The sequence below is a fragment of the Synchiropus splendidus genome, chromosome 11 (genome assembly GCF_027744825.2).
Source record: "Synchiropus splendidus isolate RoL2022-P1 chromosome 11, RoL_Sspl_1.0, whole genome shotgun sequence".
In the NCBI taxonomy this organism is placed as follows: Eukaryota; Metazoa; Chordata; class Actinopteri; order Syngnathiformes; family Callionymidae; genus Synchiropus; species Synchiropus splendidus.
This window is the reverse complement of record NC_071344.1, coordinates 16785461-16798997: the sequence shown is the minus strand read 5'-3', so window position 1 is coordinate 16798997 and position 13537 is coordinate 16785461. Positions and strand designations below refer to the sequence as shown.

Genomic DNA, 13537 nt, shown 5'->3' with positions numbered 1-13537 from the left:
GGAGACCATTTGAAGAATGACGCCATTATTTAGGAGCCGTGGGCCATTATTCAACACTCTGGTTCGACCCTGCCGCAGAAGGTGGAGGGTCCCGGACCATAAAATTGAGGTGTCACTTTTCAACTTGGTCTGGCTTGATGTTTCAGACGATCAGGAAATGAAAGAGTCTCCAATGAAGCTGAAACAAACGTGATCCAGGACAAGTAGCAGTGCGATTATCTGGGACATACTGTGGTGGGTATTCAACACCTTGGGGTGACAAGTCGCGGCACATTGACCAAATAGAGCGTCGAATATACACCTGCACTGAGGGAAACTTCATCAACGTCACGACTCACCAAGCTGATAGCTTCTCTATAAGGTCTGAGGGACCCAGAGACAACAGAGTCCCAAGTTTTTGTTGCCTAAATATGCTTCCTCGGCAGATAAAGGGCAACAATTCAGCCTCTCTAATCCACCATGTTGACTTTCCATTGGCTTTGGACCCACCCCCAGCAAACTGACTTACTCGACCTGAGAGGTGAAGTTGCTTTGGTTGTGATTATTCATTTGTTGTCAAGTACCCTAAGATGCTGCCAGAGACCTAGATACTGGCCTGGACTCAGTGTATCATAGTTTGCTGAGCTTGCCAAAAAACAGTTTTGGTCCAACCAAGCTCAAACTTGGAGCTAACCCTCCATCCGAGTGAGAGAATACCACTGTCCTCTGGAGTGAGAATGTCTTGGGATCCCTGAGTGAGCTGAAGTCACTGATCATTCTAAACTAAAAAGCATGATGCAATATTGTCTATGTGATCATTTAAAGGTGAATAATGTTGTAATAATTTAGACATGTTATATAATGGACAAACAAAAGCCATATAACAATGTCTTATGTCTTAAATATTACCATAGAAATGTTAGGACTTGAAAAGAGTCCACATGGTTCCTTTATTGCATAATAATAACAACAACAACAACAATAATAATAACTGTGTAAAGCTCAAAAGTACGATTTTTAAGGCTCAAGTGTTATAGCCAAAAAAAGGTCTGCGAATGAAACATATTTTTCTTGTTGTTGTTGTTACGATGACTTCCATCCGTTCACATGTTTGTGGGCCTGAGAAGCCACAATGCTTCTCCCATGAAGGATGAAAGAAGCAGACAGACATCTGCATCTGTTTTCCCCCTTCAAACAGTCCAGACTGACAAAACATTCATAAAGTTATTAAATTAAATATCAGACTTGAAACAGTCTGTGCGGCAACATTTACTTTCCCAGGAGCTTGCAGCAGCAGCATTGTCTCCTAGCAACCAGCTGTGTGCAACTCGTACCAGACCTCCGTTCCCTACAACATAAACACTTTTTTAATATTTATTATTGAACTGGGAGTTTCCATCGTGCCAGCGTCGGCCGAGTCTGTAAACGGCGAGGCTCTTTCATTTTTATTTGGCACCTTTAAATTCTAGCAGCATCGATCATAAAATTCTTTGCAAAAATGTGAGGTCAAATCACCGGGGTGATTGTTGGCAGCGTCTCAGTCCAAACCTAAAGTTTGGAAAGAGCCTCAACCCCTTCATTCATCCACTCATCATTCAGGATGTTAATTCTAAACTGCCCTGCTCATGTTTAGGAGGAAGCTTTGCATCACTCTGCTCATGGAGACAGAGAGTCTCCTCTGTATGCCGACCGCCGTGTCTATCGCCATAGCAACGGTATCTCTGAGGTTTCTGCATGAAGCCGCTGCTGCATCTGAACCCGATCAGTGGCTAAATTCAATTTTAAAATATTGAAGAAGCTACTCTGCTGGAGAATCTTAAAGAAGCGTTTGAACTCTTGCTTGTTTTGAAGAAGTCATGGAGAGTCGTGGAGCATCTTCTTTGGAGCATCTAAGATTTTGTCTTGGACTTTGACCTCCTGATCTTTACTTCGCTAAAACACATAAATGTATTAAATGCCATGAGGCAAGTGAGGAGACCAAATGGACGATTCTCTGTCGCTACTGACTTCAACTGAACACTGACAGCTCTGTTCTTCAGTGAAGAGTTGATCAGGACAGATAACTCTTCTTCTCTTTCAGCAAGTTGGATTTGACCGACTGCACCAGTGGGTGAGTACTGAAACATGGCTGAATCACATACTAGTGCGACTCGTGTTTAAGCTCCATCAATAGCTGCCACTCTCACGCCTCCTTTTGATCCATCATTTTAAACAACTGAGATGGAACCTAATGACTACAAGGGTCCAGACCTGGGACAGGTTCCTTCCCGGGCCCACATGCGGCCCTCTGTATTTATCTGGTCTTCATGAGTGAAAGTAATGAAGCGTTACTATCCAGACACTAGTGAAGATTGAGACCAAGTCCAAGACATTGAGGGACCGAGACCAAGTCGAGACCAAGACCAATGAGGAGGGTAAGACCAAGACCAAGCTGGAGAACAAACTGAAAACCAGCTTTTCTGTACTTTTTCTTTTGCAGTAAGGAGTACATGTGAGTCTCTATGTCTCTAACAGGTTTAATGCTTCTGTATTCTGTACTCAGTTTGGTTGTTGACTTGGACTTGCATGCTCCAGACTCGACTGCAGTACAGAGCACAGTATAATTCAGCGGAACATTCCATCAGAACATGAGGTCTTGCTCAACCAGCAAATGGCTGATGTGGATTCTTTTTTTATTGCTTTGTCAAACGTCCCATAAGAACTGTGAATGTAACAGATGAGCTTTGCTAGCTCCAGATTGAGACTCATGATCTCATCGATGAAACTGTTTCATGGTCGGGCCCTGAAACAGTTTCTGTTTCATCTGTCTGTCTCCAAAAAATGGGGTGTCTCCAGCCATGATGGTGGAAACCGGCATCTCTACCAAGAACTGCTGCCCAGAAAAGACTCAGCTCAAGACTCAGGGAAGCAACCTGTTTCCTTGGGTTGAAGTGGTCCCGGTTTGGTTTACGGTCGGGGAAAGTAACTGCTCACTTTCCTCAGTGACCTACATGATGAGATGAAGTGTGGCATCTGCATTCCAGATTAGACTGGAGCCCACTTTCCCACAATCAAGACACACCAGTGTTTTTCCTGTCTAAGTGGCTCACATGTGGAAGAAGAGGTCGCTGCTCCAGCGGTCAGGGGTGGGGCCGACTGCGTTTGTTTTAATATGTCCACTTGGATTATCCTCGGGGGAAATATGAAGGATCCTGCTGCAGATGTTTCAGCGCCTTTGCATGCTTGGAATTGGGGTTGGGCTCTTTGATCTAAATGGAAAGGCACCGCAATGTGGCCGAGCCGCGGCTCCGCACGGAGAGAGTGTTTCCCACCTCCGGATTTTCCCAGGTCCTCCTGCAGCGTCTACCTTCTGAGATTGGAGTCATGGGAATACCACGGGCCGTCTCCTCAGTCCCGCTCCGTCTTGGCTCCGGCTCTGACCGTTTGGCATCGGCAGTAGAAACAGTGGACGGGTGCCAGCAATGGCAGACCACCAGTGACTGCACGCTTCCTCTTGCAGAGTTGGTTCTTTTATCCACTCTGTGCTCCCACCGCTGCACCGTCAACACTCTACTTTTTAATAACTTGGTGATAAAAGCATGTTTACTGTGGGAACCAAGTGGGTTAGCAGCAACAGATAAAACAGCCTTGATACTTTGAGTTTCATGCGCAGTGTGGATCCTGAGGTGAGTGACTTCTAGCGCACATCAGAGTGTGTAGATGTGTTGTTCTGAAATATGGAATGTAAAGTAGAATGTTTGAGGTAGCAGATCATGAGGTCTCCACTGTTATGACATGCAGTACTGTGGAGCACAAGGGACCAGAGAGAAACGCTAGGAGTCGTCTTGTTTTCAATCCCAAATCCTGCATGTATTCATCTAAAATGCCTGACTTAATACCCAACGTTCCAGAAACCCCTTCTTATTGAGGGAATCAGTTGAGGCTGAATCGCCTCAAGCTTTTTCATGACTGAGGTTACGGTTCATGAGTTTCAAGGAGCATTTTTCTATGTCAGAGCGAGAAGGTCCCCAGTTAGCAGCCTGGACTGCATTATTTATAGACAATCCTGGGTACCTTTTTTGGAATTTTCCGCAGGTTTGTCCCGATCCTTCAAGGGTGTCCTCCCCCTCTTGAGAGAGTGGGTCTCCCCGTATGAACCACGGATTGGGAATAAGACGAGGAAAAGGACAATGACTACATTAGCAGTTTGTTCCTTGTGTGTTCTGTTGTGAGCGGCGCCTGTTCCAGGACGAGGGCAGTGTGTCATGTGACCAGAATAAAGCGACCTGCTTCCATTCATCATGAGCTCTGCTTACATTAAGGCATCATTGTTGGACGACCTACAGAGACGTTCCCCGGCTGATGTCGCTGTCTCGCTCGGCTGATGGGCTTTTAATAGCTGCACTCACTCAATTTGGGGCCACAAACTGCCTCTTGTTGGGCAATTACAGATTTATAAAAGTAGATTCTGTTTTGATGTGAGAGCGGTGACGTCCGCTTCACGACACGGAGACTCATGAATTTTAAACACATTTCAGGGAGGAATGTGGCGCCTTATTATGTGGAGACAATGACAAACTAAAGACTATTTTTGGTCTCATTCTTGTCCGGAAATTTGGCTGTTATTGCCTTTGATTTCTCATTTTTCATTACCACCTGCTTTCTGCTCATGAGCTGCCTGAGACATTCCCGAGCCAAGCTGGACCACAACCTAACCAGAAAACCTCAAAATGACCAACTTCAAAGACAGACTTCAGACAGAGAAGCTGGTTCTACGCTGAGTCACAAGTGGATGACGGAACTGAAGAGTATTTTTCTTCTCTTTCGCTGATTCGACTCATAAATCCGACTCAGAGTGATGAACCGCTGAAGGTATCTCTCTAGCGTCCGACTGCATCTTGAATCAATTATCGCTGACTCATACTATGGATTCCCAGACTAAATCGGAGCAAATCAAGTGGAGGTTGTGATTGAAGTGATTTTGACCGTACATGGTTCAAGCCGGGACAGGAGCCAGGTAGAGCCAAGCTTGTGCTAAAAACAATATCAGAAGAGTCAGATTCCTTCTGAAGGACTCATGACACGAGGAGGTCTCTGATCGCCATCCAGCAAGTTTTACTTTCCATGTTTAATGTGAGTGGACATCTGTAAACATGACCTAAGACTGATAGCTCTAAATCCAAACGGTATTTTTTAGATTCACTGGATCATGACCACTGGTCTGTGCAATAGCTGCTGCATTAACTTCTCAGGCTGGAAAATATAGAAACACGAAGCAAAGTAAAGTGAAGCTGAGCGTTTGCTTCCATGAGGCGCTTGTTTGGTGGTGACAGCTCTTTATGCTTATGATGCAGTCATGTGCTCACTGAAGTGCAACCTCCATCAGGCACTTTCTGAATTGTGGTTGAAGGATAACTGACGCCTCGAGGGGAACATGAGTGTTTTGAACTCTGAATTGTTCCCAGTATTAGAGAAAGCGCATATATATATATATATATATATATATATATATATATATATATATATATATATATATATATATATATATATATATATATATATATATATATATATATATATATATATATATAAAACCAATAATAATTGTGCTGGAAAATATAATTTTATTATTGTTGTAATAGTTATTATTATATTCAATGTTAACAATTAATGTTATTTTACATTACTATTTATTCATTTCTCAATCTAAATCGAAATTATTTCAGTAAAAAGGAACATTTAATTTCATTTGAAGAGAGAAGTACGATTTCTTCTCAGTAATTTGAATTAAAACCAACAAAATAAAAATGCTGATCCTGTCTATGTCGAGTCATATATGATTTAAGTTCATCCATTGCACCACAGTCATGAGAATAATTGATTTAAAAACAGCTTTGAGGGATCATCCCCACAAGTCTCCTCAAGTCAACAAAAGAGCTGGTTCAGCTGTGTCAGCTTCCGTTACAGGGTGAACGTCACAAACAATACCAGAGCTGATTGTTTTAATTCCATTTCTATTCCCATTTTTGTTATATTTCCGCCTTTTTTGGTCACAGTTTCAATGTTGACCCATCTGTTCTTGTCTCCTTTTATGTCTGTGTAATAGAAAAATAACGCTGCGTTAAACCTGTAAGAAGGATCGATGACCCATAATCGCGCTCACTGGCAGTTAGTTTCAGAGCTGGTGAAGGAGGGAAACACTGCCATCATGTGGTCCACCGTTGCTCAACACCAGCTCCTGAGTTGACCCTCGGTGTTGCCATGACATCAATTGATGACTCACTTTTTGATCCTCTTTAACGCGCTCAATGAAGGACTGTGCGCAGCTTCCTGTTTTCCCAGCTCCACAGTCGGCTCGGTTCATGACTTCACAGTCGCCCCCCTCCCATGCTGCCCCTGTTCTTCAGATCCCCGTTCTCCTCCAGCGGAGGCCTGGGCCTCTCAAAAGGTGCCGTGTGAGTCCAGTGCTGGATTGTGGTTTGATGTGGCGGGGAAGCGACCCGGTGTGAAAACAAACTCAAGCCTTTCTGCTTATATTAACACCCAAATCCAAACACACACAAGGATCCAGAGGAAAACGGGTTTTATATTGAATAAATTGGGACGAACAGTACCGGCTCTGTCGGACAAATGGACACTTGAGTTTGGGTCATTCATCGACACAACGCAACACAACTCCTCAGGATGTGTCCGGCCGGGACGTCCGAACAAGAGCCACTTTCTTCTGCAGCATGTGTGCTCTGGGTGGAGCCGAGTTCTAATGTGTGCGGCTATTCACAACCGCTGGCCCGTCTGGGGAAACAATATTAAACATCTCAGGCCAAAAAAGCTATTTACTTAAGGGTATTTTAAATGTATTTCTTTTCAGAATGAATATTGTGTTCAGTTCAGTGGAGTTTCCGTCAAAAGGATTTGTTCTTGCAATGTTTCTGAACACATTTAAGGCAACTGCTCACTAACTCTAGAGGCAAGTAACAAAGCATTGCAGGTCCAGGTTAAATTCAACTAATAATAATAATAATAATAATAATAACCAAGTGTTCATACTGACCTTAACCGGGAGGTTGACACTTGCAGCTGAATACCACACACTGATGGAGGAGGCGATGAGACAAACTGAAAGTTAAGAATCCAAAAGTTTCAGACCGTGTTTTATTATTTTTTATTTTCCCATAACTGAGGCCCCAGCTGTCCATCTGAGATCCACCCTGTTATTGGTCAGATGAATAGGCCTTATATAGTACATATCACTCATCCACATGATGAGCTAGTGCCCTCCTACCGTGCCTTAAAATACGCCAACGTGACGTGACCATGGAAAATTTCGAGATGGTGATGAGTTCTTGAAGTTGGAATTTGAAAGACGTTTGATCACTGGGTTCAGGGTTGATGGCAAGCTGAGCGTGTACTACACCTAACTCCATTCCTTAACCTCACTATGACCTTATCTTACCATGGTCATGTGATGTTGGCATGGGCCAATGAAAATAATGAAAGGTACAGGAGGATTATTCTTATTCTTATTCTTATTCTAATTCTTATTCTTATTCTTTTTATATTCTTTTTATATTCTTATTCTTTTTATATTCTTATTCTTTTTATATTTTTATTATTTTCCTTATTCTTATTCTTTTTCTTTTTCTTTTTATTCTTTTTCTTATGCTTATTCTTTTTATTATTTTTCTTTTCTTTTCTTTTCTTTTCTTTTCCTTATTCTTATTCTTATTATTTTTCTTATTATTTTTCTTTTTATAATTCTTATTCTTAATCTTATTCTTATTCTTTTTATAATTCTTATTCTTTTTCTTTTTCTTATTACTATCAATACCCTTCAAACATAACACACACACACACACACACACACACACACACACACACACACACACACACACACACACACACACACACACACACACACACACACACACACACACACACACAAAAAAAAAAACAAAAACCTCAGAAATCATCTCCACCCATCTGCAGTCGTGCTCGATTCAAAAATGAACTTCAGGTCTGTTTCACTGCGCGGCACAGTCATCTGGCTCCCTCCAGTGGTCAGTTCTTCACAACAGCTGCAGCTTCACTGTTCAGCAGGAACCATTGAGAAACTCTGTGAAAAAGTCTGGCACAAGTCTTTTTCCTGCTCCTTTGTCAAACATTCTACATTTCAATGTCTTTATAGCAGCAGTTGAAACATCAATAACACCTCACTCTGTTGCAGCTGGAAGAGTTAAACACCAAACCAGTCGATAAAAGGTCTTCAGATTTCGACAGCGGTCTGATCAGTCTGTCAAGCTGGTGGCAGTTTAACCAGATGAGGAAGACAAACAGGAAGTGAATGAGATTGAAAGTGAAACCGAAAGCAATGTTTTTGATGTGCGGTGATGTCATTTTTCACCTCACATCAGCCTCTCAACATTGTAGAAATGTTAAAATATAAAACAACAAGTCCTAAAAAGCAATGATCATATAAACATATTTGTGTTGGCTGGAGCTTGAGGTCTTCCCGCTCGAGAAACACTGTTGAACCAGACGTGGTCACTGAGTGTACAGATATGTACGCAGCTACCTGAGCCACAACCCTGAACCTCCAGTGACCGTCGTATGACTGGAATGAGCATGTTATGATGTACAGCCAATATCCTCCTTCGACCACTGCTGTTATATCTAAAGCATGAACTATGACTTCATCATCACTGAAATATTGTATTTTATTGACATACATTTGAGCAGTTGCCATTTTTGCTCTGCTTTCATTTCCACCGTAGTTCTGCATGTTTCGACAAAGCTCAGTGATACGGACCAAACGGAGCAGTACCACCATGGGAAACCACGGGGAGCAGTGTTGCTGTTACTACCTGATATGTAGCGACCACCGCCTCTTAAACTCGGCCTTTACTTCTTCCACAGTCGCCATGTTTGTTTTGGAGTTAGTTGTTGTCATGAAAGTTTGACTCTGGGCTGCTCCCCCGGTGGATGTTTAGGTGAACAGCAATACTAACCTAAAGAATGCATGCAAGCATGTGGTCAGCGACGGTCGTGCAACCCATCCTCTCTCCCATGTCGTGATATATTGACGTTGGGAAAGTGGACTTTTGCGTCCTATACTGAGGCTGAAGGCAGCCTTCAGGTTGACGCATCAGGTTTTATATTCCACCCTCAGCGGCATATCCTGACGCCATGGGCTGCGCGTCATGTGAAAGGAATATAGAGGTTGGGGTAAGTTGAGACATGGGATGGCGCTCCTTTTATTCTGCATGTAACAACAACGTGTCAGTTGCTATGCTTCCTCCAGTGTCCTGTTACTGTCCTGTATGTATATGTATATATATATATATATATATATATATATATATATATATATACTGTGCCATCTCTATTTTGTTTTGAATATTCTGCCTGTGAAAATGGTCATAATAATGTGTCAATGACCACAGCACGGCAAGAAACCGCACCCTGCAGAAAAGTGTGAAAAACATTCTCACTCGTGGGCAAAAAGTTTTCAAACTTCGTGTTTCTCACAGAGCACCCTTCCGTTTATCACTTAGATAGGATCTTTTTTTTTCTCTCCTGCTTGCGTATGAGCGTCACATTGTGGTGAGACTTTGGCTTCATGATTGAGAACGAATTCTCACGACTTCCTGAGTGGCCCCGGCTAATCGCAGCCCAGGCAGGATGTCGCTTTGTCGACCCATCGGAGGATGAGAGAGGAGAGATGAAGAACGGATGAAGAGATGCTGGGGGAAAGGAGACCCAGCAGCTCCATGGATGCAGTGGTCAGGACCCCACAACTGGAGAGGAGCCACATAGCTGCTGCTCACATTCTGTATTATTTTTATTTTACATCTATTTTCACTCGTTCCCCTGAACAGCCCTCTGCGCTGACCGCAGCTCATGCTTGCTCTCACTGCAGACTCTTGCAAATGCATCCATTAACCACCAAACTTGTGTGAAACTGTCACCCAAAACCACAGCGAGCTGCTTCTCAGGCAGACCAGACGCCCTGCAAGCCTGACTATCTTCCCCGTCTGCTGCGAGAGGCTCACTCTGTGGGCATCAACAGGAAGTGACAGTTGCACGGCAGAAGCATCTGAAAACTCACCAGTGGAAAATGTTGGTTTGTAGCGTGTCTGAGCGCAGCGTTGGCCAACAGGTGCGTGGAGCGACTCGACCACACGAGCTCGGGGACTTCATTTTAGTGTTAGTATTTTTGGTCACAGTTTAGTGTGGAGAACATAGTTGGTAAGTTGCCAATAAAATCGTAATTACTTGACTATTATGTGTATTATGTGTTCTGAGTGTAGATGGTAGGGTGGTGATTTTAGTGTATCCTGATAACATTTTGGTGGGAGGGGACACAACTCGCCTGGTCGTAATTTTTGTGTGTGCAGAATGGACTCAAATATAGACTAGTGGTTTAAAGTTCAAGCACAGTGTGTCGGGGACTGGACACACGAGTGAAGTGGGGTGGAGATTCTGCACTTGATCTGTGTGGGGTGGGAAAATACGTTTCTCAAAATGAGTGGACTGAGTCACCATTACGTCGATTGTTATTCCGAACCAGTTGAGATGTGACTCCACCCCGGGATGGTGGAAAGAGGTTCGAGGTGAACCAAAGCAACCACCCTACAGCAATACAGACCCTTAACTCCGCCTACACAGCCGTGTCACTAGCAATGTCACTGTTTTCTCACCTGCTTGTTTGGTATATTACTGAATCAAATAATGGACCCGTAAATACATTTAAACAACAAAACATTTGCATCAGTTTGACAATAGCACAATAAATCACGATGGTTGTTTGGATGACAGTGTCTTCAAAAAGGAAGGCGGAGAAAAGACTTCTGAAGACTTGGTGTCCAGCAGAACTTTTCATGTTACCACTTTTCTTCCCGTGATTTTGGTCAGTCTGGTCAACCTGATGCTGGATCCACTCCTCCAACCCTCTGGGCCCTTCACTCTTCTGACATTCACTCCACACCTTCATGCTGTACTTCTGGTTCTCCAGCTCCAACCCAGCTCATACTGTAGATGCAAATATTATTGTGGGTCTCCCACACTGCATGGTGCTGACCGGTGGCATCTGTACTTGCCTGGCTGACCTTGAACCCTGGTCTTCAGGGCAAAACCTCCAGATCCCATGATGAGGTCAGTGAACCTGAGTGCTGTCAAGGCTACACAAGGCAGTATACTACACTATTACTTTATACAAACTGTAAACCGGCGTGGATATTGAATATTTATTGTTTTTATGGCATGTGTGAGAGGATAGAAGTGAACTGGGGTGTTTTCTAGAGTGAATGCATTTCCTCGTGAGAGCGTCCTCGCTCAGGTCCCTCCCTCTTTGTTCAGTGCCCCTTGTCTCGTGTCAGTGCGCTGCAGTGCTCAGAGGAACAACCAGAGGGATGGTGGTCATTCTTGTCGTGCTGCTGCTCCTGGCCGAGGCTCGTGAGTAACCTGTGTTGTGTCTCTGCTGGAGGCAGTGCTGGAGGGCTTCACCCTTCTCTTCTCTTTTCTGCTCAGAGAGTCACCAGAGTTTGACGCTGGAACACAAGACTGTGAGTCCTGGTGAAGATGTCACTTTGACCTGTGAGCGCAGGGCTATAACTGACGTGTATTGGATCAGACTGGTCCCACACCAGTTTCCAGAGGTCTTTGACAAGTCATCTGTGGATGATATGAGGAGTCCTCGCATTAAAACTGAGAAACAAACAAACAAATTGTTGCTCCGCCTGACTAAAGTGAAGAAACAAGACACTGCAGTTTACATCTGTGTGGAAGTACTTGACAGAAAATGGACTTTTATCAATGGAACAAAGCTGACAGTTGCAGGTAGATCCATTTTACTTGACCGAGGTGAACACATCTTTTCAGTTGAACAACAGGATGATCTTTCTCCTCTGCACTGACCATCAGCCCGACCCATCACAAGTGACAGACCACCTCCTCACAGGGGACCAGGACCCTCGGAGAGTCTCCACCCGTCTGTCCAGAACCAAACTGACAGATCCATCACCTCGTGTGGAGAGAGGTCTGATGCTGGAGCTGCAGGTAGGACTTTAATGTAATATAAAATGTATCTAAAAACTATTTCTAAATCATTTAAAAATGAAAAATATACAATGAGAGTACATTTCTTCTTCATCTTCACTCTACTTTCTTATACTTTTATTATGATTAGCTGAACTCAAACTCGCTTGTAAACTGGTCCAGACAGACGGAAGATTCTTCAACTGAAGACAAAACCACTGAATGTCTCTTCTCTGAAGATTGTCAGAACAAAAGAGGAAAATGTTCTGAAAACGGGATTTAATTCAAATGAATTGGATTTAACAGAGTCCAGAATTTCATGTGTCTAAAAACATTCATAAAAGCACATCAAAGTTCAATGTTGTGTTGATTTGACTGCTGTAAGAAAGTGTTAAGTCAAAAGTGAACGTTCTAATCTGAAGAATTAAGTGTCAACTAAAATGACAATAAGCCAATGAGAGCTATCAGACAATGAGCAGTCAGAATTAGATGGCTGTCTTGAATGGAGCCTTTTTCCATTCTTCATCTGAGCAGTTGTTGAAACCAGACAGACTTGGTTAAGTTAAAAATACACATTAAAGCGAGTCGATCTTTCATGTGTGAACACAGTCTTCTACCATGCACCTCTTTTTTGTCACAACTGCTTTACAGAGAATCAAAACAACATCAGATTCATGAGAGAAACGCAGCAAGCCAAACAGCATGGAAATATTTCTAAAATTGGTCTTTCGCTCCACTGAACATCAATACCATAAAGTGCATTTCATGTGAAGGACATGATATTTAAAAATAAATAAATAAGTCAATGAATAAAGAACACAATCTATTGTTGTTTGCGTATTTTGCTATGGTTAAACAGTAAGAATTATTTATTTGTTTATCAAGCACAATTTTATACTTCTTTTCCTTCTTTTTTTGGCACAGTAAAAGTATGTTTGTAAACAGTTGAACTGTAGGTCCGAGGTGAATTCCTGTGCTGGATGATTCACATTTCCTGTCATTCAAATATTCATGTTATATTTCCCTACTATTTTTAATCTAATTATGGAATATTCACTTGATAATCCTTCATTTCAGCCTTGTTTACCTTTAATAAGCATTATAATTTTATTCATGTTTATGATAACATGTATATTCCATGAAAATAACATCTATGTCAAGCTTTGGCCAGAGTTTTCTTGCTTCTGTGCTTCATATACATCACTTTATTTTCTTCTCAACAGGCTGTAATTGTGCGTCAGTGGCGAGCGTCTCACTCTCCATCATGGCCGCCATTTTGGCCGTAAGCCTGGTGGTCATAATGTTGGAAGCTGAAAAGTGCACGAACTCAAGAAGGCGGTGATCAGCAGCCACAGGTTCTCGACCACCTGCACCACATCTGTGTCCTCCCAGTTCAGCGCTCAGCCTTTCTCTGTGTCTCTGCCTCTGTTACAGGATGACTCGGTGACTTACACCTCACCCATTCATTTCAAGGCCAAGTCTGGGGAGAAGAAGAGTGTTAACCCGAGGAAGGAAGAGTGTGTTTACTCCAGAGTCCGGACTGAAA

At 42.9% G+C, this 13537-nt stretch overlaps 1 gene segment (V, D, J or C); it reads left to right on the top strand.

The window, feature by feature from the left end:
* The first annotated feature begins 11358 nt into the window (after nucleotides 1-11358).
* On the top strand, nucleotides 11359-13537 carry LOC128767704 (Ig lambda-1 chain V regions MOPC 104E/RPC20/J558/S104-like). The segment is given in 4 exon segments: nucleotides 11359-11409; nucleotides 11485-11793; nucleotides 11878-12012; nucleotides 13215-13537. Coding segments are annotated over 4 exon segments (606 nt in total).